Here is a 27,869-nt window from a genome sequence, read left to right on the forward strand (position 1 = left end):
TTGAGGGTTTCTTGAGAGATGCTATACTGGAGTATCTCAAGAAAAATAACCTTATGACAGAGTATCAACATGGGTTTATGAGGGATCGATCCTGTCAAACTAATTTGATCAGCTTCTATGAAGAGGTAAGTTCAAGCCTGGACCAGGGAAATGCAGTGGATGTTGTGTATATGGACTTTTCAAAAGCTTTTGATACGGTGCCACACAAAAGGTTGGTACATAAAATGAGAATAATGGGGATAGGGGAAAATATGTGTAACTGGGTTAAAAACTGGCTCAGTGATAGGAAACAAAGGGTGGTTATTAATGGTACGTACTCGGACTGGGTCTCAGTTCATAGTGGGGTACCACAGGGGTCAGTATTGGGCCCGCTTCTTTTCAACATATTTATAAATGACCTTGTTGGGGGCATGCGGAGTAGAATTTTAATATTTGCAGATGATACTAAACTCTGCAGAGTAATCAATACAGAGGAGGATAATTTTATATTACAGGGAGATTTATGTAAATTGGAGGATTGGGCTGAGAAGTGGCAATTGAAGTTTAATGTAGATAAATGTAAGGTCATGCACTTGGGTAGAGGAAATAACATTTATGATTATGTACTTAATTGTAGAACACTGGGTAAAACAGACACAGAAAAAGACTTGGGTGTATGGGTGGATGGTAAACTTCACTTTAGTGGACAGTGTCAGGCAGCTGCTGCCAGGGCTAATAAAATAATGGGATGTATTAAAAGAGGTATAAGTGTTCATGAAAAAAATATAGTTCTACCTCTGTACAAGTCACTAGTGCGACCGCACTTAGAATACTGTGTACAATTCTGGTCACCGATATATAAGAAGGACATAGCTGAACTGGAGAGGGTGCAGAGAAGAGCGACCAAGATTATTAGAGGAATGGGTGGGCTGCAATACCAAGATAGGTTATTAAACTTGGGGTTATTTAGTTTGGAAAAACGAAGGCTTAGGGGGGATCTAATCACAATGTATAAATATATGAGGGGACAGTACAGAGACCTTTCCAAAGATCTTTTTACACCTAGGCCTGCGACTGGAACACGGGGGCATCCGCTACGTCTTGAGGAAAGAAGGTTTAATCATAATCACAGACGAGGATTCTTTACTGTACGAGCAGTGAGACTATGGAACTCTCTGCCGCATGATGTTATAATGAGTGATTCACTACTAACATTTAAGCAGAGCCTGGATGCCTTTCTTGAAAAATTTAATATTACCAGTTATGTATATTAGATTTTATGACAGGGTATTGATCCAGGGAACTAGTCTGATTGCCGGATGTGGAGTCAGGAAGGAAATTTTTCCCCATTGGAACCTGTTTGCCACATTGGGGTTTTTTTTGCCTTCCTCTGGATCAACATGTTAGGCTACGGGTTGAACTAGATGGACTTAGAGTCTCCCTTCAACCTTAAAAACTATGATACTATGATACTATGATACTATGATATATATATATATATATATATATATATATATATATATAATATATATATATATATATATATATATATATATATATTACACACATACATACACACATACATATACACACATACATATACACACATACATATACACACATACATATACACACATACATATACACACATACATATACACACATACATATACACACATACATACACACACACATACACACACACATACATACATACACACATACATATACACACATACATATACACACATACATATACACACATACACATATACACACATACACATATACACATATACATACACACACATATACACATACACATATACATACACACACATATACACATACACATATACATACACACACATATACACATACACATATACATACACACACATATACACATACACATATACATACACACACATATACACATACACATATACATACACACACATATACACATACACATATACATACACACACTTGGGGACTCCATCTTTATTACTCCTTCTCACCCCTCCACGATCCTGGTCGTCAGAGAGATTTCTGTACTGACCATGCCAGGCTACTTTTTGGGCATGCTCAGTACAGAAAACAGGATCCTGTCTCAGGATCCGGCAACTTCTAGTACAGCAGGATCTGGCGCCTATTGAACTACACTGCAGGTACCGCCGCAATCTAACCAATTTCAAAAACGCAACAAGTAGCGTTTTTGAAACACTGGAAAATACCGCAAAACAATGGATCCAGCGTGTGCCGCATGTGACCGCATATTGCCGCGATTCCATTGTAAATGCATTGAAATGACAACGCATTTGTAAAGGATTCGTCTTTGCGGCAAAATCTATTTGCCGCAGTTAAAAAAAAAAAAAAAAAAAAAAAAAAAACACTGATGTGAAAGCACGCTAATAAAAACTTAATGCTTAAAATGAACTTGTCAGGGCAATATGCACCCAAAACCACGAGCAGTTCTGGATGCATGTTAATCCCTGCCTAACAGTCCCTGCATCTAATAGCATAGGTAAACAGAGCTTTAAAAAAAAGTATTTCTAAAGATCCTTTGATATGCTAATGCGCGTAGGGACTAGTCTCAAGGGCATTATATTCCCCGATCAATACACCCTCTTACCATGTTGGCACACCCACTGGGTGTGCTAACATGATGATCAATGCCCAGCATCATCGGCGGTGACACGCGTACGTGTCTGTTGTCACCGCCTCTCAGACTCCGGGTTTAGGCTTAGTGCACATGATCAGAAGTTGTCGCAATTCCGGTCATGCGCACTATGAAGCTGGGTGTACTGCTTCAGAGAGGTCTAGTGCGCAAGACCGGAAGTGCTGGGACTTCTGATCATGTGCACTAAGCCTAAACTCAGTGCGCATGATCAGAATTACAAAATTGCTATTTTTTTTATCAGACAAATGAGATTCTATGTAGATAAAAGATGGGTGGTGCTCTGCCTCAAGCTCCACCCCCTCTTCTATATAAAATCTCATCCGTAACTGATCTCCATCTCAGTAATGGGAAAGTCTTCACTGAATACAGATTTTACATCCAGAAATGAGAATTTTGATAATGACTGATCAATTCTGGCGGAGAAAGAAGCACTTTCATTTTAAGATATTTTACAAAGTTGCTTATTTTTGTGTACTTTCGTAGTTGAGCCTTGCTGTGCCAGTTTGTGGAAGAGTGGAGTTGAGAATTCATTGAACTACACCAATCATTCTTTTCCAAGATCCTACTGTATGAAAAGTTAAGATGGGTTGAATGTCTCTGCATCTGTGATTGCTAAGGAGTCTCCCGTTTTGCAGCCCATATTTGTAGAAATTACTAATTCTTTAGCTGCACCAGCAAATTTAGTACCGCTGTCCAGATGTATATGTTTGATGGGACTACAGATGAAAATAAATCGTCTGAGAGGCTTGATAAGTTTTAAGTGTCAATAGACTCCAATGACCTCTGTGGACAGCCATGAGACATGCAGGTGATTATGACTGATGTTTACTATGGCCTTGACCAGTACTAGTACATTTTGCAACAACTGACCAAGGTCCAAAAACATCAAGGCCAATGCTGGTAAAGGGAGGGTCTGTGCGGAGTCTGTTCTCAGGCAATTAATTTAAAGTCCTACTCCTGATGAGTTTCTTCATGCTTACAATCCATATGCCGGCAGTTCCCATGACCCCCTTCTGCAAATAGGCTTCCTTGGTGTTTGACTTGATTGTCGTAATACTGCACAATTAAATAGACGCCGTGACACTTTCCAGGAACTATAAGAGGAAAGTTTCTAATAAACTCCTTTTTTGGTTTCTTTGAAATGGCCTCCAATTCTCAAAAGGCTGCTGTTGTCAATAAATGGGTAGTTTCCTTAATATGCTGTTATTGGGGTTTTGTTCATAAGGCATTGCATTCCTCTGAAGTAGGCTTCTTTTTGAACAGTGAGGATGATGTGGTTTCTAGGAAATTACAAGTCTGAGGTATTTTTTTGCAATGATGCCAGCCTTCACATCTGTCAAGTTCTATGTCTCAGAATCAACAATCTATGTGGGTCAAACAGGTGATTGCTCGGAAAAATGACTTTCAATTTTGAGAATTTGTTGACTCTGTGGGATCCAAGTTGGTTATCAGAGGTTGTTGTAGGAAGTGTAGATACCTGAGGGCAGACTTAAGCACGAATCATCTACTAATGCAAAGGTTTCCGGGAATCCTTTACGATAAAACAGTTTTGGTCGTGAGAGCCATGTTGTGCCTTCTAGCCTACGAGTTAACTGCTCTGGTAGCATAATCTGTAGGATTGTGGTCTATAGATACATTATGCCACTGCATTTGATGAACAGATCTTCTGATTCCTTGCACTCTGCTGTTAAAGGAAACCTGTCACCAGATTTGGCGGCTATTAGCTGCAACCACCACCACTGAGCTCTTCCAGAATACTGTATATAAGAGCCCAGGCCGATGTGTAGAACGTAAACACTTTTTTATAATACTCACCTGGGGGGCGGTCCAGTCCAATGGGTGTCGCTGGTCTCCAGTCCGGCGCCTCTTTGCAGGCGCACTTTGATCTCCATTTGCTCAGGGAAGGTCAAAGTATTGTAGTGCGCATACACGGGCAGTCTTTAACCTCTTCTCGCCCCTGCGCCTTACAGTACATTGATCTACCCTCAGCAAGGCAGATCCAAGTGTGCCTGCGCATTACCGCTATGTTGGCTTGTGTGGTTGACGTAGACACGTCATCCATACTGGGCTGGGAAGGAGGATGGAGATTGCACCAGAGAGGAGGCACCGGAGCGGAGAGCAGGAACGCCCATCGGACAGACCCCCCCCCCCTTCTCTCCCCTCCCCCAGGGGAGTATAAGTGATTTTTTTTGTTATACAGTGTGGCCTGGGCACTTGCATACAGTAATCTGGAGTGTTGAATGCTCAGTGGTGGCCGCAGCATATAGTTGCCAAATCTAGTGGCAGGTTCCTTTTAACTTAGAAATAACAGCCTAGTTTTGCTGTGGCTACCACCTAGGACAACTTTCCTGTCTGGCACGATCTTTTTCATGTCAATCATAAAGTATTTTAGCTAACTCGACAGCAATGATGCAAAACATAGGTGTAGGGGAACTTCCAGCACCAAAAATTAGGAAGTACAATGTATTATAAGTCCATGTATTGAAAATATAAGGTTCATTAAGTGTACATTTTTAATGGATGAAAAGTGCGTAGAATCTTATGAGCCAGAGTGTAATCCTTATGCTGTTTGTAGTTTTTGCTTCAAAAAGAATCTGTCTACAGCTATTGTAACTAATGATAGTTGAATTTCTTTCCAGATATGTATCAGCTTCAGGATGAGGTGCTTGGTGAAGGAGCACATGCCAAGGTCCAAAGTTGCATGAACGTAGTCACTAATAGGGAATATGCAGTGAAAGTAAGTTCCTCTTAGACAGTTAGCTCTATCCTCCAAAATATTGGTTTATTTTTATCTTAAATGGTTATGTTCATGTTATCAATTTGGTATGTACAGTGGGAAAAATATTTGATACACTGCCGATTTTGCAAGTTTTCCCACCTTCAAAGTATGGAAAGGTCTGTAATTTTAATTGTAGGAATCATCCCTCCCCCACGAGGCGAGATCTTGCATGGAGCCGCGTACCGCGTAAGATTGACAATTATCTTGTGTTTCTTCCATTTTTATTAATAATTGCTCCAACAGTTGTTGCATTCTCACCAAACTGCTTGCCTATTGCCCTCTAGCCAATCCCAGCCTTGTACATGTCTACAATTTTGTCCCTAGTGTCCTTAGACAGCTCTTGGCCATGGTGGAGGGGTTGGAGTGAGAGTGTGTGGACCGGTGTCTTTTTTTTTTTATATAGGTAACCAGATCAAACATATGCAATTAATACATGTAATGAGTGGAGACTGTGTGTGGGAGGTCGGGGGGGGTGTGTGTGTGTGTGTGTGTGTGTGTGTGTGTGGGGGGGGTGCGCAATCACTGCAGGTCCTGCCGCTCAGCGTTGAGTGAGTGTAATTGCCGGGTGCCGCTGTCTATAGAAGTGTTCTGCAGTATCTATCATTTTTAGCTGCACGGACACTTCATTATTGATCCCGGGGGAGGGCTTATATTTAAGCCTTGCTCCGAAAATGCTGAAAATCGCTGCCGGGCTTATTTTTTGTGGGGGGGTCGCTTATTTTTGGAAAAAACACGGTATTACTTTGCATTTATTGCATGAAATTATTTAAAAATCATATAATGGGATTTTCTGGATTTTTGGGGGTGTGATTCTCTGTCACAGTTGAAGTGTAAAAGCGATAAAAATGACACACCTCTCCATTCTATGAAGGTGGGAAAACTTGCAAAATCAGAAGTGTATGAAATATTTATTTTTCCTCATTATATATATAATGGTACTGTGCAAACATTTTAGGCAGGTGTGCAAAAAATATCTGCAAAGTAGGTATTTCTATCATAAAGAAATTTTTAAGTTTTTCATTTTCTTGATAAAAATAAAAGGAATGAATAAATGTGAAGTCTAAATCGAATCCATATTGTGTGCGGCGACGCTTTTTCCTTCAAAACCGCAACAAAGCATCAGTTCTTCCAGGCACATCGGTAGTTTTTGGAGGCACTCAGCAGGTGGGTGGTTCCAAACATCTTGGAGAAACAAAGCACATATATATATTGGATGTAGACTTGAACAAACCCTTGTCTCCAAGTAATCCTACACTGTCGGATCTGTATGGGCAATATCACTTCTTTATACTGCAGATAGTTTTTAATGACAATGTCTTTGTTGGAGACATGGTTTTGCTTCAGAATAAATACCCCATAATTGTATCCACTTTTTTTTTCTCACATTGCACCAATAAACTTATTTTATTGGGATCTTATGTGATCTACCAACACAAAGTAGCACGTATTTGTCATGTGTAATGGATATGATACCTGGTTTTCGAAAGATTTTGAAAATATCAATCTGAAAATTGTGACATGCATTTGCGAGCCCGCGTAGTAAGTTATGGGTCATTGACTGGTTAAATGGGTGCTCGCCATTTGATTTACGTTGACAATAGCAGCATGCCGCTAATTTTTTTCTCATGCCAAATTGGCATGAGAAAAAATAAGTTGATTTAGCACTTCCCCATAGACTAACATTGGTCCGAGTGCTATCCAATAAAACATTGTAAGGCACTCATCCGAGTAATGCGCTTGTGTAAGTGTAGGCTAATAGTTGTCCTGTGGACAGTGTGCTGCCGTAGTGTGTATGTATGTTTGTATATTGGCCACATAGCGAATTTGTACACCTGTAGGTGGTGAGGGGGGGTGCCGGCGGTCTTAAAGGGAACTGGTCACCAGATTTGGCGACTAGAATCTGCGGCCACCACCAGTGGGCTCTTATATACACATTCTAACATGCTGTATATAAGAGCCCAGGCCGCTGTGTACAATGTAAAAATCACTTTATAATACTCGCCTAACGGTCAGTGGGGTGCAGACTGGTCAGATTGGTGTCTTTGTTCTCCGGGTCCGGCGCCGCCTCTTTTGGCCATGTTTGTCCTTCTTCTGAAGCCTGTGTGCATGACTCGTCCTACTTCATCCACACTCGCCGGCATTGAGGTCCTGCGCAGGCGTACTTTGATCTGCCCAAGGTAGGGCAGAACAAAGTATTGTAGTGCGCCTGCGCAAGACCTGAATGCAGGCCTGTGTGCATGCTGTAGGACGCGTCATGCACCCAGGCTTCAGAAGGAGGAGGACAAAGATGGCCGAAAGAGGCGGCGCCGGACCCGGAGAACAAAGACACCAATCTGACCAGTCTGCACCGCACCGACTGTTAGGTGAGTATTATAAAGTCATTTTTACGTTAAACAGAGCGGCCTGGGCTTTTATTATAAGAGCACACTGGTGGTGGCTGCAGCTTATAGTCACCAAATCCGGTGACCGGTTCACTTTAAGACATGGAGACAGAAGTGTTTGCGAAAGGTTACATCTACAGAATATGTATGGTTTAGTTCTTGGAGATATTTGGCACAACCTCCCTTCTGAGTTTCTTCAAAAACAATGCAAGTGTGCCTCGAGATACCCAAATACATCTGCACTATGCATTCAGATAAGATTGTTACAATACTGTACATGTCTATTAAATTCATATACTTTGCGTTCCCATCAGATTATAGAGAAACGACCTGGTCACTGCCGAAGTAGAGTGTTCAGAGAAGTGGAAATGTTATATCAATGCCAGGGTCACAGGTGAGTGTATCCATTGCAGTTTTCATTTCATTAAGGGAACCTGTTACTAGGTTGTGCCATCTAATCTGAGAACAGCATGATGCTTGGGCTTAGACACTGATTCCGGGCTGCTTACTTTAGTTTCAATAGTCTGATCAGCAGGAGATTTATTAGTATAGAAAAAGTAAAAATGTTACCATGAGGTCATCCATATTTATAAGCTTTGTATAACTGCAATTTGACAGGTTTCTGTGTACTTTGTGCATGGCCAGAAAGCTGCCAATCAGATGTGGGTAGGCTTATATAGAGCTTCGCACTGGTAGATCTGCAGCAGCTAAAACAGTGATTTGATCAAAACGGCATCAAGTGATGTATCACTAGAATTAGGACCTCTGAGGCTGACACGACATTAGAACCTATAAAGGCAGTGAATGCAGCGCATGGAATCTTCCGAAGTTCTGGTGACTACTTGTTAACACTTCCTGCTGTTATTTGTTCCAGCAATGTCCTTGAATTAATAGAGTTCTTTGAAGAGGAGGATAAATTTTACCTGGTATTTGAGAAGATGTCTGGTGGTAAGTGTGATAAATGAAACGTGTAGTTCATAGAGCTTGATGTTATCCCATTAATACATACAATGTGACGATGCTGGGCAGCTATTATAGAAAACCTCACCTGAATGCCATCATTGCCAAACATGATGCCAGGAGGCCGGAGCTAAAAACATACAAATATTGCTAGATAGATCTAACTGTGGCCTCCAATAGAACAACCCTTGTGCACAATATAAAATCATACATTTATTGATATGCATTAAAAATGGGATAAACACACAAGTAACCAAAAGGATATATAAATAGTGGTAATGCCTACCCTCTCTATAGTGCACCTAAACAATTGCACCCTACCTGCCAGCAGAGGATTCACCCTAAGGTAGTGATGCCCCCGCTCCACTGCGACATTCCCTTGTTTCACCCTAATATGACCTTATAATTAATACTGTACTTATAAGTCAAGAAACAAGGGTCACTTATCAGAGGGTAGTACTTTTTTTTTTTTTTTTTTTTGCCTCATCACGTTTTCCCCAACAGGTTCCTGGGTATGCCGATATAGAGATAAAGTGACCAGTGGTATGATGTCCACATGCTGATGATGAAAAACAACTTTCCCTGACTCTTCCCTTCAGTAGCCCGCCTCATAGAATAAATAACTGACCATTTCCATTAATTTGTATGCGTTGCACTGTAGAACACATACATGCCACCCTATGATACATGTGTACGAAGACACCGATCTCCCCGCCACTTCCGATCTGTGTCAGATACCTAATGCCATGGCACATGCTGCAGGTCCAGAGCAGGAGCAATCCGTAACCCTCGCATTACAATATGTCCCCATCACTTCCGGTAAGCATCACTCCTGTGGTCTACTGTGCAGACTGTCATATTGCGTTCCACACTGGAGCACAAGGACTATGCAGTGTAGTGACTCCATGAGAAAAATTCCATTATCCATGTCACTCGTGCTCCAATCTAGGACACACCTGACATAAGGGATATAATTGAGAAACAAGGAAAGGGGCATTCCCAAGGGCCAATACTCGCGTCTTAGAAGAAACTGTACTAAATTGACTAAAACATACAATCTCGCAATATGATAGGTTTGAAATTGTAGTAATAGGGTACCCCCGTGGCATTTTGGATATGGCAAACAGGTTTGCGGCTGGGGAAGCTGGACCACCTTTACTGCAAACCAGGAGTAGGAACAAAGGAGGAAAGAATCGAAAGTCATCCACCTGGTGGGAACATTCGACAATCAATCTGATGAAGTTTTTAGGATACTCAGGAAATACTGGGGATCAATAAATGTGTGATTTTTATATTGGTACACTTGCATTGTTCTTTGTGAGCCCATAGTTTGACTCTCCATATATATCCTTCCATGCAAAGATTTAGCTGTGGCCCTTTAACCCCTTCACAACATGCACGGCACTGTGGGAAGTGCTTTCTGCAAACCGCCATACTTGTACAGAGCTACGCTTATGGAAGTTCACTTGCAGTGCCGGCGAAGTAATCAGCGGGTTTCACCTATATGTCCTAGCTGACACTTTGCTGCAATGCCCACGATCAGTGCTAGTAATGATCGCGGGTATGTAACCCCTCTGATGCCACTGTCAATAGTGACAGCGGCATCAATCTGCTTACCAGGAGGGGACCCCCACATTGCTTTAAATCCTGTGAAGCACCTGAAGGGTTAATTCACTTCTTGAATGTGGTTTTGAGCACTGAGGGGTGCAGATTTTAAAATTTAGTTTTTGGGTATTTTCTGTCACATAGGCTCCTTAATCCCTTCACGACCTTGGACATACTGGTACGTCCATGGTCATTGTGAGCCTACCTGTTTTCCTGCACCTGTCAGTGGGACTTAACACGCACCATTCCCACGCCTCCATCAGCGGCCCTGTGATGTGACCATGGGCTGCTGATGTGCTGTCATGACAGCTGGGGGTCATCTGATGACCTCTGTAGATGCTGTTCTTTTCTTGTACTGTTTTGTCCTGATGAAGAAGGCGGTATGCCTTCGAAACGCATAGACTTGTGCCAATAAAGGAAAGGATTTCACTTTATCCATCGGAATTGTGGTTTTCTAGCGCAGCATTTAACCCGGTTCTCTCTCAGCCATCCTGTTATGATGTAATTCCTGTGAGTGCGAGTGTTCACTAGATCAGCGTTTTTACTATACAGAGTAGTGCTGAAGCACAAAATGTAAAATAAATAAAGATGAAAAACTTTAAGTTAAAAAACCCCCGTTTTGCCCCTTTGTGAAAAAAAATACACATGGCCTTTTTCTCTCAAATATTATTCACAAATTTGTCTAAATCTGTATTGGACCTTCTGCACACATCCGTGCAAAACACATACATTTTGCAGGATCTATGGTGAAGGTGCGTGTGTTACATGTGCTTTCTATGTGACATTTGGATAGCACTCACAGCGTGATCTGGAATACTTGCCTGACTGTTACTTCCGGGTCTGCACTGAGTGCAGTGAATGTGCAATTAGCATAATGAGCGGGCCCGGAAGCAACAGCAGCACCGGAAACAGGCAAGAATAAAAATTCTTTATTTTTATGTGACCTGTGTTCTCCAGTACGTGTCACACTGATGTCTCATGGATCACGTCAGTGTGTGGTTCATGTGACAGCCGTGCTGCCGTCAGAAAACTGACATGTCGCCGTGTGGAGCACATGGACACACGTGTGCTACACACGGTCCATCTCAAAACACAGATGTGGGACCAAGCCCATTGATTTTAATGTGTCCAAGTGAGTCAGTGTCTCAAGTATGTGTGACGTCACACTTACCAGAGACATGGAGCTGTGAAGTAGGCTTAGGGTACCTTCACACTTAGCGATGCAGCAGCGATCCGACCAGCGATCTGACCTGGTCAGGATCGCTGCTGCATCGCTACATGGTCGCTGGTGAGCTGTCAAACAGGCAGATCTCACCAGCGACCAGTGAACAGCCCCCAGCCAGCAGCGACGTGCAAGCGACGCTGCGCTTGCACGGAGCTGCCGTCTGGAAGCTGCGGAGACTGGTAACTAAGGTAAACATCGGGTATGGTTACCCGATGTTTACATTAGTTACCAGCGCACAGCTGTGTGTGCAGGGAGCCGCGCACACTGAGCGCTGGCTCCTTGCTCTCCTACCATAGCTACAGTACACATCGGGTTAATTAACCCGATGTGTAATGCAGCTACATGTGCAGAGAGCAGGGAGCCGCGCACACTGCTTAGCGCTGGCTCCTTGCTCTCCTAGCTGCTGTACACATCGGGTTAATTAACCCGATGTGTACAGCAGCTACATGTGCAGAGAGCCGGAGCCGGCAGCACAGGCAGCGTGAGAGCTGCAGAGGCTGGTAACTAAGGTAAATATCGGGTAACCACCTTGGTTACCCGATGTTTATCTTGGATACAGCTTACCTCAGCTGTCAGACGCCGGCTCCTGCTCCCTGCTCGCTTCATTTGTCGCTCTCTTGCTGTCACACACAGCGATCTGTGTGTCACAGCAGGAGAGCGGCTTTGAAGAAAACGAACCAGGGCTGTGTGTAACGAGCAGCGATCTCGCAGCAGGGGCCAGATCGCTGCTCAGTGTCACACACAGCGAGATAGCTAATGAGGTCACTGCTGCGTCACAAAAAGCGTGACTCAGCAGCGATCTCGGCAGCGAGCTCGCTGTGTGTGAAGCACCCCTAAAGCGAGCTTTTCTCCTTTGCAAAGATAATCCCTCTACCTCAAAGGTGTGACTTATCAAGGTGCTGATTAGACAGGATTGTTGCAGAGCCCTCTGCTTTCTAAGGGGTGCTTCACACACAGCGAGCTCGCTGCCGAGATCACTGCTGAGTCACGCTTTTTGTGACGCAGCAGTGACCTCATTAGCGATCTCGCTGTGTGTGACACTGAGCAGCGATCTGGCCCCTGCTGCGAAATCGCTGCTCGTTACACACAGCCCTGGTTCGTTTTCTTCAAAGGCGCTCTCCCGCTGTGACACACAGATCGCTGTGTGTGACAGCGAGAGAGCGACAAATGAAGCGAGCAGGGAGCAGGAGCCGGCGTCTGGCAGCTGCGGAGGCTGGTAACTAAGATAAACATCGGGTAACCAAGGTGGTTACCCGATATTTACCTTAGTTACCAGCCTCCGCAGCTCACGCTGCCTGTGCTTCCGGCTCTATGCACATGTAGCTGCTGTACACATCGGGTTAATTAACCCGATGTGTACTGTAGCTAGGAGAGCAAGGAGCCAGCGCTAAGCAGTGTGCGCGGCTCCCTGCTCTCTGCACATGTAGCTGCATTACACATCGGGTTAATTAACCCGATGTGTACTGTAGCTAGGAGAGCAAGGAGCCAGCGCTCAGTGTGCGCGGCTCCCTGCTCCCTGCACACACAGCTAAGCGGTGTGCGCTGGTAACTAATGTAAACATTGGGTAACCATACCCGATGTTTACCTTAGTTACCAGTGTCCGCAGCTTCCAGACGCCGGCTCCGTGCAAGCGCAGCGTCGCTTGCACGTCGCTGCTGGCTGGGGGCTGTTCACTGGTCGCTGGTGAGATCTGCCTGTTTGACAGCTCACCAGCGACCATGTAGCGATGCAGCAGCGATCCTGACCAGGTCAGATCGCTGGTCGGATCGCTGCTGCATCGCTAAAGTGTGAAGGTACCCTAAGGCTATGTGCGCACGTGTGCGTAATTCATGCAGTTACGCTGCGCTTTGTAGCGCAGCGTAACTGCATGCGTCCTGCGTCCCCTGTACAGTCTATGGAGATTGTGCAGGAGATGTGCGCACGTGGCGTCTTAGAGCGCAGCGCTTCGGCTGCTGCCCGAAGCGCTGCGTTCTAGAAGTGACATGTCACTTCTTCCGTGCGCTTTGCCGGCAGCTCCTGCTCTGTCTATGGCAGGAGCTGCAGGCAGAGCGCATGGAATCTGCTTTTTTTTTTTCTCTACGGACATTTTCTGCAGCGATTTGAAGCGCACGTGTGCTCTTCAGATCGCTGCAGAAAATTCTGCAGTGACTGTACGCAATGTGCGCACATAGCCTTAAGCCCCCGTCACACACAGCGAGATCGCTAGTATGTCACAGGTTTTTTTTTTTCTCTGAGCACCTACTTATTTAGTGAGCCAGGTTTACTTTATCTTACTTGTGACGTATCAGCGACCTCTCTAGCAATATCTGTGTGAAAAGCAGCAGCGAGCGGGCCCCTGCTGCGAGGTCACTGATCAGGGTAAGACTATAAGGACCATATTTTGCTTGTTGGCCTCCCGCTGTGCATCACGCATCGGCGTGTTTAACGGTGGGAGACTAGCTCCCAGCGTCGGACTGGCTACTGGAAATCTCCAGTAATGCCAGGCCTGGATTCAGTTACCTGCTTTCACTCCGGAGAGCTCACTTGAGCTCCGGAGTGCAGCCTAGACTGCACCGCGAGCGCCGAGTGATTAATTCCCCGGCGATTGCTGTTCAGTTCATGACAGCTAAAGACATGCCGGGCTGATCTCCGGTGCTCTCACCTGAACTCCGGAGTTCAGCCCGACCTGTCCGCAGCTGTTATGAACTGAACCGCAATTGCCGGGGAATCCATCACTCGGCGCTCGTGGTGCAGTCCTGCAAACGCGGAGATCAGACCAGGCTGCTGCTGAGCGCTCCGGAGTGCAAAGCAGGTAACTGAATCCTGGCCTGGCATTACTGGAGATTCCTCCGGTAGCCAGCAGGGAGCTGTCGTTACATGGGTCGCTGGTGGCTGATCTCTGTGGAGATCTGCCTGATTGACAGCTCAGCAGCGACCATGTAGCAACGTTCCAGCGATCCCTGCCAGGTCAGATCTCTGGTCGGATCCCTTACTTTTTTTTTTTTTTTTTTTTTTTTTTTTTTTTTTACACCTTTTGTGCTCAGCATAGCTTTTTTTTGTTTTCACAAGTTTTATTTGCCCTTTTACATTCTGAATTATTTATAGAATTTTTGCACATTTTGCCTTTTGCATTTTGGCCCAGTGCAATACAATTTTTGTTGTGATTTTATTAAAATTATTCTAAATAGTTTTTGCCCTCCATAATTTATTTTTACCATGTATTCCTATTAAGGCTCAAAAGAACTGAAGTCCTCAGTGGTTCATACCTTTTTAATTGCTAACTGAAAAGATGGTAATGGCAATAGCTATTACCATCTTTTCAGTTAGTCATTAAAAGGTATCAACCACTGAGGGCTTCAGTTCTTTTAAACAATTTTTTATCTCTACTGGCTAACACGGTACAAAGATATATTTTACCTGTATTAAGGCTCATTCAATATAATTTTCCAGTGCAATTTCATGCTGGGCCAGTGCATTTTAAAGTCATTTTTGTGCAATAATGTTTGCAATATTGAGTTTGTGAAATTGATATTTAGATTATATTGTTATACTGTATATTCCTACCAGTTCTGCAGACACAGTGCTGGCCAAAAGTATTGGCACCCCTGCAATTCTGTCAGATAATACTCAGTTTCTTCTTGAAAATTATTGCAATCACAAATTCTTTGCTTTCTTTGTCGCTCCATTGGGAGACCCAGACAATTGGGTGTATAGCTACTGCCTCCGGAGGCCACACAAAGTATTACACTTTAAAAAGTGTAACCCCTCCCCTCTGCCTATACACCCTCCCGTGCATCACGGGCCCATCAGTTTTATGCTTTGTGTTGAAGGAGGCACACATGCACTCATGCTCCCATTTTTAGTCAGCAGCAGCTGCTGATTGTATCGGATGGAAGAAAAGAGGGCCCCTAACAGGGCTCCCGGCATGCTCCCTTCTCACCCCACTGAGTCGGCGGTGTTGTTAAGGTTGAGGTACCCATTGCGGGTACAAAGGCTGGAGCCACATGCCGTTTTCCTTCCCCATCCCTTAGGGGCTCTGGGAGAAGTGGGATCCTAACCGGTCATCCAGGCACTGGGACCGGGCTCCCTCCGCAGCCCCTGTGGGAATCTGACGGACAGGAGACTGAGTATCATCAGGGACAGGCCCTGCATCATTAAGGTACTCTGTGTCCCCTTTGGGGACGGTGCATGGAGCACTTTGGCCTCAGACGCTGCAGCGGCTGCGGTGTTGGTATGAGAACCGCGCCGACCGCGCTTGCTTGCCGGCCGCGGTTTTAACTTTAGTCCCCGGCTTTTGCGGCCTATTGCATTAAACTCCCGCCCCCGGGCCTGCCAGTCAGGGGTAAGGGTGGGACGGTCGGCGTGACGCTGACAGTGAGGGCTGGAGCACGCTTAGGTGCCCTCCTCCCCCCTCACTATCACTCTGGGGCACCAGATTCCCGCACTTATTTGGTTACGCCCACGGCTCCCTCCTCCCCTGTGAACGCCGACAGCCATGTTTTAAGCACATTCTGCCGGTGGAGGACTTCTGGCTGCAGCTCTGGGAGACCCGAGGCAGGGAATCTGGTGGCCACACACCGCTTGAGCGGTCGGTAAGCCACACCGGTCACCCGGTGCTGGTCCCCCTGGGGTGCCGAACTGTATATATATATATATGTATGTGTGTGTGTGTGTGTGTGTGTGTGTGTGTGTGTGTGTGTATGTGTGTATGTATATGTATATATATATATGTGTATATGTGTATATATATATATGTGTGTATATATATATATATGTGTGTGTGTATATGTATATATATATATATATATATATATATATATATATATATATATATATATATATATATATATATATATATATATATATATATATATATATAATGTATATATGTGTGTGTGTGTATATATATGTGTATATATATATATTTGTATGTGTATACTTTTTCTCGGTTCGGCTATACTGTTAGCTTGTGGCTATATACCCTCAGTGATCACGCTCCTGGGAGACAACAGCATGTCGTTCACAAGGAGCAAGGGTGCCAAGACACAGGGTTATTTTGCAACCTGTACCTCTTGTGCGGCTATGCTACTTGCAGGTTCCACCTACCCTCACTGTGAGCAATGCTCGGCCCCTGTGGCACTCGCTCAGCCGGAGCCTGGGGCACTGGGGGGACCCTCGGCCCAGGTAGAACCGCCGGCTTCCTCTGTCCAGGTGACAGGGACAGAGTTTTGCAGTTTTAGCTGACAAACTCTGAGTCACTTTCACAATCCATGGCTCAGTCTATGGACAAATGGTCTGCTAAGATACTAGAGGCTTTGCAGTCCAGACCGGCCCTTACACAGGCCCCGGGCCCTGCGGGATCACCCCCAGGCCCCTCTCGGTCTGCGACGAAGCATGCTCCTGGGGTGGCCTCTAGTTATTACGTGGAGGACTCCGGCACGGACCGCAGTCCCAGACCGGCTAAGCGGGCTCGCTTAGAATCTTCCCCGACTTAATCACGCTGTTCGGGGTCTCAGCTTGAGGACTCTCTGGAGGATGAGGCGGAGGTCGCAGCCCAGGACTCTGACCCTGACGTTGCTCTCAATCTGGATACACCTGAAGGGGACGCCATAGTAAATGACCTTATAGCGTCCATCAACCAGGTGCTGGATCTTTCCCCTCCAACTCCGCTTGTAGAGGAGTCGGCTTCACAGCAGGAGAAGCACCAGTTTAGGTTTCCCAAACGTACTCTGAGTGCTTTCTTCGATCACTCTAACTTCAGAGATGCTGTCCAGAAGCACAGGGCTTTTCCGGACAAGCGCTTTACTAAACGCCTTAATGACACACGTTACCCCTTCCCCGCTGACGTAGTTAAGGGTTGGGCTCAATGTCCCAAGGTGGATCCTCCACTCTCTAGACTGGCGGCTAGATCCGTAGTAGCAGTGGCTGACGGTTCATCGCTCAAGGATGCCACGGACAGGCAGATAGAGCTCCTAATGAAATCCATCTATGAAGCCATAGGCGCGTCCTTTGCCCCAGCCTTTGCAGCGGTGTGGGCACTCCAGGCTATCTCAGCTTGTCTGTCTGAGATTAATGCGGTCACCCGTACCTCTGCTCCGCAAGTAGCGTCTTTGACTTCTCAGGCGTCGGTGTTTTCCTCCTACGCCATGAATGCTGTCCTGGACTCGGCTAGCTGTACTGCGGTAGCATCCGCCAATTCGGTGGCAGTCCGCAGGGCCATGTGGCTACGCGAATGGAAGGCAGACTCTGCTTCCAAGAAGTTCTTGACCGGTTTGCCTTTTTCTGGCGACCGATTGTTTGGCGAGCAATTGGATGAAATTATTAAGCAATCCAAGGGAAAGGACTCGTCCTTACCCCAGCCCAAACCAAAGAGACCTCAGCAACGAAAAATTCATGCGAGGTTTCGGTCCTTTCGGCCCTCAGCCAGAGCCCAATCCTCCTCATCCAACAGGCCACAGAAGAGCCAGAGGAACTCTTCTGCATGGCGGTCTAAGTCACGTCCTCCAAAGACCGCCGGAGGCACCGTCTCCAAGGCGGCCTCCTCATGACTTTCGGCCTCCCCAAACCGCATCCTCGGTCGGTGGCAGGCTCTCCCGCTTTTGCGACGCCTGGTGGCCACATGTCCAAGACCGATGGGTAAGAGACGTTCTGTCTCACGGTTACAGGATAGAGTTCAGCTCTCCTCCTCCGACTCGTTTTTTCAGAACATCTCCGCCCCCCGAGCGAACCGTTGCACTTTTTCAGGCGGTGGACACTCTGAAGACAGAAGGAGTTGTGATCCCCGTTCCCCTTCAGGAACGTGGTCGCGGTTTTTACTCCAACCTGTTCGTGGTGCCAAAAAAGGACGGTTCATTCCGTCCCGTTTTGGACCTCAAATTGCTCAACAGACATGTGAGAACCAGGCGGTTTCGCATGGAATCCCTCCGCTCTGTCATCGCTTCGATGTCCCAAGGAGACTTCCTTGCATCAATCGACATCAGGGATGCCTATCTCCATGTGCCGATCGCACCAGAGCATCAACGCTTCCTGCGTTTCGCCATGGGGGCCGACCACCTTCAGTTTGTGGCACTGCCTTTCGGCCTGGCGACAGCCCCACGGGTCTTCACCAAGGTCATGGCAGCCGTTGTGGCAGTCCTACACTCTCAGGGCCACTCGGTGATCCCGTACCTAGACGATCTCCTAGTCAAGGCACCCTCCAGGGTGGCATGTCAACACAGTCTGACCGTTGCTCTGGAGACTCTCCAGAGGTTCGGGTGGATCATCAATTTCCCAAAGTCAAAATTGACTCCGACCCAATCACTGACGTACCTCGGGATGGAGTTTCATACACTCTCAGCGATAGTCAAGCTTCCGCTGGACAAACAGCGTTCGCTGCAAACAGGGGTGCAATCTCTCCTTCGGGCCCAATCACACCCCTTGAGGCGCCTCATGCACTTCCTGGGGAAGATGGTGGCAGCAATGGAGGCAGTCCCCTTTGCGCAGTTTCATCTGCGTCCACTCCAATGGGACATTCTCCGCAAATGGGACAGGAGGTCGACGTCCCTGGACAGGAACATCTTTCCCTGGCAGCCAAAACCTCTCTTCAGTGGTGGCTCCTTCCCACTTCTCTGTCGAAGGGAAAATCCTTCCTGCCCCCATCCTGGGCTGTGGTCACGACGGACGCGAGTCTGTCAGGGTGGGGAGCGGTGTTTCTCCACCACAGGGCTCAGGGAACCTGGACTCCGACAGAGTCCTCCCTTCAGATCAATGTTCTGGAGATAAGGGCAGTGTATCTAGCCCTAAAAGCGTTCCATCGGTGGCTGGAGGGCAGGCAGATCCGCATACAGTCGGACAACGCCACGGCGGTCGCGTACATCAACCACCAGGGCGGCACTCGCAGTCGTCAAGCCTTCCAAGAAGTTCGGCGGATTCTGCGGTGGGCGGAGGCCACAGCCTCCACCATCTCCGCGGTTCACATCCCGGGCGTAGAAAACTGGGAAGCAGACTTTCTCAGTCGCCAGGGCATGGACGCAGGGGAATGGTCTCTTCACCCGGACGTGTTTCAAGAGATCTGTTGCCGCTGGGGAACGCCGGACGTCGATCTCATGGCGTCTCGGCACAACAAGGTCCCGGCATTCATGGCACGGTCTCAGGATCACAGAGCTCTGGCGGCGGACGCCTTAGTTCAGGATTGGTCGCAGTTTCGACTGCCTTATGTATTTCCTCCTCTGGCAATGCTGCCCAGAGTGTTGCGCAAGATCAGGTCCGACTGCCGCCGCGCCATCCTCGTCGCTCCAGACTGGCCGAGGAGGTCGTAGTACCCGGACCTGTGGCACCTCACGGTGGGTCAACCGTGGGCGCTCCCAGACCGACCAGACTTGCTGTCCCAAGGGCCATTTTTCCATCTGAATTCTGCGGCCCTCAACCTGACTGTGTGGCCATTGAGTCCTGGCTCCTAGCGTCCTCAGGGTTATCTCAAGAGGTCATTGCCACTATGAGACAGGCCAGGAAACCAACGTCCGCCAAGATCTATCACAGGACTTGGAGGATCTTCTTAGCCTGGTGCTCTGATAAGGGTTTTACCCCCTGGCCGTTTGCCTTACCCACTTTTCTTTCCTTCCTTCAATCCGGAATGGACAAGGGTTTGTCTCTCGGCTCTCTTAAGGGACAGGTATCGGCGCTTTCCGTGTTTTTTCAAAAGCGTCTAGCTAGGCTTCCGCAGGTCCGCACGTTCCTGCAGGGAGTTTGCCACATAGTCCCACCTTACAAGCGGCCACTGGAACCCTGGGATCTCAACGGGGTTCTCTGGGCTCTTCAGAAACCACCTTTTGAGCCGCTGCGGGATGTCTCTCTATCACGTCTTTCGCAGAAGGTGGTATTTCTAGTGGCAGTTACATCACTCCGAAGAGTGTCAGAGCTGGCAGCACTGTCATGCAAAGCCCCCTTCCTGGTATTTCACCAGGATAAGGTGGTTCTTCGTCCGGTCCCGGACTTTCTCCCTAAGGTGTCCCCTTTTCATCTCAATCAGGATATCTCCTTACCTTCATTTTGCCCTCATCCAATTCACCAATGTGAAAAGGATTTGCATTTGTTAGATCTAGTGAGAGCACTCCGGATCTACGTGTCTCGCACGGCGCCCCTGTGCCGTTCAGATGCGCTTTTTGTCCTTGTCGCTGGCCAGCGTAAAGGGTCGCAGGCGTCCAAGTCAACCTTGGCTCGGTGGCTCAAGGAACAGATTCTTGAAGCCTACCGTTCTTCTGGGCTTCCGATTCCTTCAGGGCTGAAAGCCCATTCTACCAGAGCCGTGGGTGCGTCCTGGGCATTGCGGCACCAGGCTACGGCTCAGCAGGTGTCAGGCAGCTACCTGGTCTAGTCTGCACACTTTCACGAAACACTATCAGGTGCATACCTATGCTTCGGCGGATGCCAGTCTAGGTAGGCGAGTCCTTCAGGCGGCGGTTGCCCACCTGTAGGAGGGGGCCGTTGTCGGCACTTTTTATCGGGGTATTTTTACCCACCCAGGGACTGCTTTTGGACGTCCCAATTGTCGGTCTCCCAATGGAGCGACAAAGAAGGGAATTTTGTTTACTTACCGTAAATTCCTTTTCTTCTAGCTCCTATTGGGAGACCCAGCACCCGCCCCTGTTCCCTTCGGGCTGTTGTTCTTTTGTGTACACATGTTGTTCATGTTGAATTGTTCTTTTGGTTCATGGTTTCAGTTCTCCGAACATCCTTCGGATTGAATTTACCTTAGACCAATTTATATAGTTTCCTCCTTCCTGCTTTGGCACCAAAACTGATGGGCCCGTGATGCACGGGAGGGTGTATAGGCAGAGGGGAGGGGTTACACTTTTTAAAGTGTAATACTTTGTGTGGCCTCCGGAGGCAGTAGCTATACACCCAATTGTCTGGGTCTCCCAATAGGAGCTAGAAGAAAAGGAATTTACGGTAAGTAAACAAAATTCCCTTCATTATCTTCATTTAATTTGTCTTCAATGAAAAAAAAATTGTCATAAAGCCAAATTAGATATAATTCCACACCAAACAAAAAAGGGGGTGGACAAAAGTATTGGCACTGTTTGAAACATCATGTGATGCTTCTCTAATTTGTGTAACAGCACCTATAACTTACCTGTAGCACCTAACAGGTGTTGGCAATAACTAAATCACACTTCCAGCCAGTTGACATGGATTAAAGTTGACTCAACATCTGTCCTGTGTCCTTGTGTCTACCACATTGAGCATGGAGAAAAGAAAAGACCAAAGAACTGTCTGAGGACTTGAGAATCCAAATTGTGAGGAAGCATGAGCAATCTCAAGGCTACAAGTCCATCTCCAAAGACCTGAAAGTTCCTGTGTCTACGATGCGCAGTGTCATCAAGAAGTTTAAAGCCCATGGCACTGTTGCTAACCTCCCTAGATGTGGAAGGAAAAGAAAAATTGACGAGAGATTTCAACGCAAGATTGTGCGGATGGTGGATAAAGAACCTCGACTAACATCCAAACAAGATCAAGCTGCCTTGCAGTCCGAGGGTATAACAATGTCAACCAGTACTATCAGTCAGCGTCTGAATGAAAAGGGACTGTATGGTAGGATGCCCAGGAAGACCCCACTTCTTACCCCGAGACATAAAAAAGCCAGGCTGGAGTTTGCCAAAACTTACCTGAGAAAGCCTAAAACGTTTTGGAAGAATATTCTCTGGTCAGATGAGACAAAAGCAGAGGTTTTTGGGAAAAGCCATTAACATAGTTTACAGGAAAAAAAAGACATTTAAAGAAAAGAACACTGTCCTTACAGTCAAACATGGCGGAGGTTCCCTGATGTTTTGGGGTTGCTTTGCTGCCTCTGGCACTGGACTGCTTGACCGTGTGCATGGCATTATGAAGTCTGAAGACTACCAACAAATTTTGCAGCATAATGTAGGGCCCAGTGTGAGAAAGCTGGGTCTCCCTCAGAGGTCATGGGTCTTCCAGCAGGACAATGACCCAAAACACGCTTCAAAAAGCACTAGAAAATTGTTTGAGAGAAAGCACTGGAGACTATTAAAGTGGCCAGCAATGAATCCAGACCTGAATCCCATAGAACACCTGTGGAGAGATCTCAAAATGGCAGTTTGGAGAAGGCACCCTTCAAATCTCAGGGACCTGGAGCAGTTTGCCAAAGAATGGTCTAAAATTCCAGCAAAGCATTGTAAGAAACTCATTGATGGTTACCGGAAGCGGTTGTTCGCAGTTATTTTGGCTAAAGGTTGTGCAACCAAGTATTAGGCTAAGGGTGCCAATACTTTTGTCTGGCCCATTTCTGGAGTTTTGTGACATGATCAATGATTTGATTTTTGTTTCATTCTTTTTGTTTTTTTTCATTGCAAGCAAAATAAATGAAGATAATACCAAAGAATTTGTGATTGCAATCATTTTCAAGAAGAAACTGAGTATTATCTGACAGAATTGCAGGGGTGCCAATACTTTTGGCCAGCACTGAACCTGTGTGGTGCCACCTTGTGACTATTTGTGGCATTACTATTAATTGTTTTTAATCTTATTTAATAAAACTCTAATTTATGACAGTGCAGCACTCACGTAGCAGGGGAATCTATCGGAGGGGAGAGGGAGTGCGATCCCTCTCCCTGACCCTTAAATGCTGTGGTCAATGTCATTTACATTTAGGGGGTTAAACAGCCAGGAACGCTGCAGGGACTGCCTTGGCTGCCAGGAAAGCTGAGTCCTCAGCGGCGATCATGACGGGCAAAGCTTCTGTGCTTGCACGATCGCCAGGACATGCCCCCGACGTCTTTAATTGGGAGAGAACTGACAATCAGGATGTACGGGTTACGTCCAATGTCGGGAAGGAGTTAATAGGTACCCGTAGGCAAAAAGCCACAGCCTGTTTTTTTTTTTTTGTTTTTTTAAACTAATAGTAGTTTTGGTGCAATTTCCTCTTCGTGCATTGAGGCTGGACTGTGGATAGTGTCTTTGACACCCACCCCACCTCCCATTTCCCCCCCCCTCCTTTTTATGGACGAGCGTTGCTTGCTCCAGGGGCAGCACTTCACACATTCATTTCCCATGGGTCATCATCATGATAGTGATGTGGGTGGCGCATGCGCGCAACTGACATCCGACATTCTTCAGCAAACTGGCGGTGTATGTGCAGATTGAGATCTCTAGTCATTGAGCCGAGGCTTGCATCTATCATTGTTAAACATCTGCCAATGTTCTCCCCAAGATTATCCAGATTAAGTTTATAAAACCGTATAGTGTTCCTCTCATTTCGCATTTATTTTGTTACATAGTTGTATTTATATTTTGTTACTCAGCATCTAAATTTGTTTTCCTAGGTTCAATACTAAACCACATTCATCGGCGGAAGTATTTCAATGAGAGAGAAGCGAGTTTTGTGGTAAAAGATATTGCTGGTGCTCTAAACTACTTGCACAACAAAGGTAGGTATCTGAAGTTAAAAGGGAAGGTTTCTCATGCAACATATGCTGAGCTGCTGCCAGTCTCCCATGTATTGCAGTAATAACACTGATCTGAGCCATCTAAGCCCTTAGGCTATGTGCCCACGGGGAAAGTGTCCTACGGATATATCCGCAGGACATGCCGCAGGAGCTCCCAGAAAACCGCAGCACAACTTTGTCTGTGTGAATGCTGCGGTTGTATTGCGGAATGTCTTGCGGGCATTCTGCATTGAGGATACAGTACAATGGCTTCGGCACTGCATCCTCAATGCAGAACAAGTGCTGAGTGATTGGGGAGCTCATACTCACCTCCATCACGCAGCACTTCACTTTCCGGCCATGTCTGTCAGTGTCTTCACTTTGCAGGAGAAGGTGGGCGGGCCTGAACTAGCTCTGGCTGTCACATGACCGGAACTCGTGCAGATCCCGCCCACCTCCTGCGCCTGGCTCCACGGCGCTCCTCTGCATGGGAGGAAGTGACTCCGGTGTCTGCTATCAAGGCAGGTAACTATGGGATCGTGCTAAAAAATCTGCAGGAATTATTTACATGCTGCAGATTTTTCCTCAGGGAAATCCACATTATTTCCGCTGTGGGAAAAAAACGCAGCATGAGCACAGCAGTTCCAAAATGCCATAGAAATGGCTGGGGACTCACTGTACCGCGGATTTTTGAGAAATCCGCGGAATTTCCGTGAAAAAATCGTGGCGAATTATCCACAGCGTGGGCACATAGCCTTAGACACCACGATCAACAGATACTATGGCATATGTGGTAAGCCAGAGACCATAAAATGTACAGCGGCCAGAGATGGTGTTAATTTTTATGTACACACAGGACCACTTATTCTGAAAAGTTATTTGAAAGAGCAGCTGACCTTTTTAACCCCTTAACGACCCATGACGTACTAGATACTTCATGGATCGTGTTCCGGTAAGCCCCGCCCCCTGCCGGCGGCGGCGATCGGCGCACATATCAGCTGTTATCAACAGCTGATATGTGTGCCTGCTAGCCGCGGGTGGAATCGCTTCCACCCGCGGCCATTAACCCCTTACATTTCGCTGCCAAAGTCTTGGCAGCGATATGTACATGGGCGCCGCCATGACAGTGACTTACCCCGCCCCCGCCGGAAGTCACGTGACATGATCACGTGACTTTCGGCGGTTGCCATGGTAGCACAGGGTCATGTGATGACGCCTGTGGCTAACATGAGTCACTTCCTCTCAATGCCGGAATACAGCCGGCATTGAAAGTGAAGCAGCAAATCTGCAGTTCTCAGCTCTGTAGCTGAGATCTGCAGATTGTGCAAAGCGATCGGATTGCTGATCGCAATAGCCCCCTAGGGGGACTAGTAAAATAAAAAAAAAGTAAAAAAAAAGTTTTAAAAAATTAAAAAAAAATAAAAAAACCTAAAAGTTCAAATCACCCCCCTTTCACCCCATTGAAAATTAAAGGGTTAAAAAAATAAAAAATGCACACATATTTGGTATCGCCGCGTTCAGAAATGCCCGATCTATCAAAATATAAAATCAATGAATCTGATCAGTAAACTGCGTAGCGGCAAAAAAATTCCAAACGCCAAAATTACGTTTTTTGGTCGCCGCAAATTTTGCGCAAAATGCAATAACAGGCGATCAAAACGTAGCATCTGCGCAAAAATGGTACCGTTAAGAACGTCAGGTCAAGACGCAAAAAATAAGCCATCACTGAGCCTCAGATCCTGAAAAATGAGAACGCTACGGGTTTTGGAAAATGGCGCAAAACGTGCGCCACGTTTTTCGGACAAGCTTGTGAATTTTTTTTAACCCCTTAGATACAAGTAAACCTATACATGTTTGGTGTCTATAAACTCGCACCGACCTGAGGCATCATACCCACACATCAGTTTTACCATATAGTGAACACGGTGAATAAAATATCCCAAAAACTATTGTACAATCCCACTTTTAATGCAATTTTTCCGCACTTGGAATTTTTTTGCCGTTTTCCAGTACACTATATGGTAAAACTTATGGTTTCATTTAAAAGTACAACTCGTCCCGCAAAAAACAAGCCCTCATATGGCAAGATTGATGGAAAAATAAAAAAGTTACGCCTCTCGGAAGAAGGGGAGCAAAAAACAAAAACGCAAAAACGGAAAGTGCCCGGGGGCTGAAGGGGTTAAAGGCTTTTCTGTATTTTATTTATTCCTTTATTTTTTTTAAATCTTAGTGCTCCCAATCGTCTTTTATTGTAGTCCTAATGAATCCACCCCAAGATGTGCATTTTTTATGCAATGTAAAAACAAAACACGTTTTCTGGAAATTAAGTAATTTTTGTATTCACAGGTATAGCACATCGAGATTTGAAACCTGAAAACATTCTGTGTGAAAGCCTACATCAGGTAAGGAAGGAAATGCAAGACACTACTTTACAACAGTAAGGAGTATGCTGGGCTCACTACTGTATACCTGGTGCTCAGGAGAAAAAAGGTCCGTATATTCGAGAATCCCGGCACACAGTATGGAAAGAGGAAAATAGTCAATGATTCTTGTTGTATGTTGTAGTTTTATTCAAGAAAAAGTTCTCACAGCAAGTTGTAATAAAGTCTTTTCATGATAACAGGAAATTGCATTAAAGTCCGACGTTTCGGCTCTTAATTAAGCCTTCATCAGGGACCAAAAGATACTGGATATGAACAGACAAGATCACAGAAGACATAATTACAATAATATCATGTTCTGAATAAAAACATAGCAACAGAGTTTTATCAGGTAATGTGATAGCCTCACGTACACTGTTTTCACGTTTGTGTAAGTGAGTCAGATGAACATCCGATGGAAGGGAGGGGAGGGAAAAAGGGGAAGAGGAAGAAATGAACATAAGACAAAGAAGGAACAAGAAAGAAGGGAAAGGGGGATAGAGAGAGAAGGAAGCAACGGAGGAGAAAGAAGGGAAAAATGAAACATACCCGTACTGATGTTATCATAAAAGAGTCCTATTAACAACACTAGAGTTTGAAGCGCTGATGAAAGAGAAAAAGGAAATTATAATCGGCGATTATAATTTCCTTTTTCTCTTTCATCAGCGCTTCAAACTCTAGTGTTGTTAATAGGACTCTTTTATGATAACATCAGTACGGGTATGTTTCATTTTTCCCTTCTTTCTCCTCCGTTGCTTCCTTCTCTCTCTATCCCCCTTTCCCTTCTTTCTTGTTCCTTCTTTGTCTTATGTTCATTTCTTCCTCTTCCCCTTTTTCCCTCCCCTCCCTTCCATCGGATGTTCATCTGACTCACTTAGCCTCACGTACACTGTTTTCACGTTTGTGTATCACATTACCTGATAAAACTCTGTTGCTATGTTTTTATTCAGAACATATTATTGTAATTATGTCTTCTGTGATCTTGTCTGTTCATATCCAGTATCTTTTGGTCCCTGATGAAGGTTTAATTAAGAGCCGAAACGTCGGACTTTAATGCAATTTCCTGTTATCATGAAAAGACTTTATTACAACTTGCTGTGAGAACTTTTTCTTGAATAAAACTACAACATACAACAAGAATCATTGACTATTTTCCTCTTTCCATACTGTGTGCCGGGACTACTTTACAACAGGCTTTAATAGCAGATCCAGTATGGCCACACAGTTGCAAATGTTTAACTGTAGGCCTACCCAGTTCTGTTTGACAGGTTATATTATCCGACTCCTTTAACTCTTGTCAGATACCATGAAAAAAAAATCACTAGTTCTACCAATCTGCATGGGGTCACATTTACCCCATGGCACCAGGCAAGGGTTAAAAAAATACTGTGTAGTCCTTTTTGCCTCCAACTCTTCCTACTTTTAAATGTACTTCATC

General features: G+C 45.8%; 2 protein-coding genes across 2 annotated transcripts in view; one reads left to right on the forward strand and one right to left on the reverse strand.

Moving 5' to 3' along the window:
* The window catches only part of LOC142315607 (uncharacterized), a 214,621-nt gene that overhangs the window by 146,396 nt on the left and 40,356 nt on the right, over positions 1 to 27,869 (reverse strand). The window lies entirely within an intron of this gene.
* The window catches only part of LOC142315591 (MAP kinase-interacting serine/threonine-protein kinase 2), a 93,576-nt gene that overhangs the window by 44,221 nt on the left and 21,486 nt on the right, over positions 1 to 27,869 (forward strand). The window contains exons 5-9 of the mRNA XM_075352559.1: positions 5,302 to 5,399; positions 8,137 to 8,216; positions 8,697 to 8,770; positions 23,910 to 24,014; positions 26,358 to 26,413. Of these exons, the coding sequence (XP_075208674.1) occupies positions 5,302 to 5,399; positions 8,137 to 8,216; positions 8,697 to 8,770; positions 23,910 to 24,014; positions 26,358 to 26,413 (413 nt within the window). The remainder of the gene's footprint in view (positions 1 to 5,301; positions 5,400 to 8,136; positions 8,217 to 8,696; positions 8,771 to 23,909; positions 24,015 to 26,357; positions 26,414 to 27,869) is intronic.

The sequence above is a fragment of the Anomaloglossus baeobatrachus genome, chromosome 1, assembly GCF_048569485.1.
Source record: "Anomaloglossus baeobatrachus isolate aAnoBae1 chromosome 1, aAnoBae1.hap1, whole genome shotgun sequence".
NCBI classification, from domain to species: Eukaryota; Metazoa; Chordata; class Amphibia; order Anura; family Aromobatidae; genus Anomaloglossus; species Anomaloglossus baeobatrachus.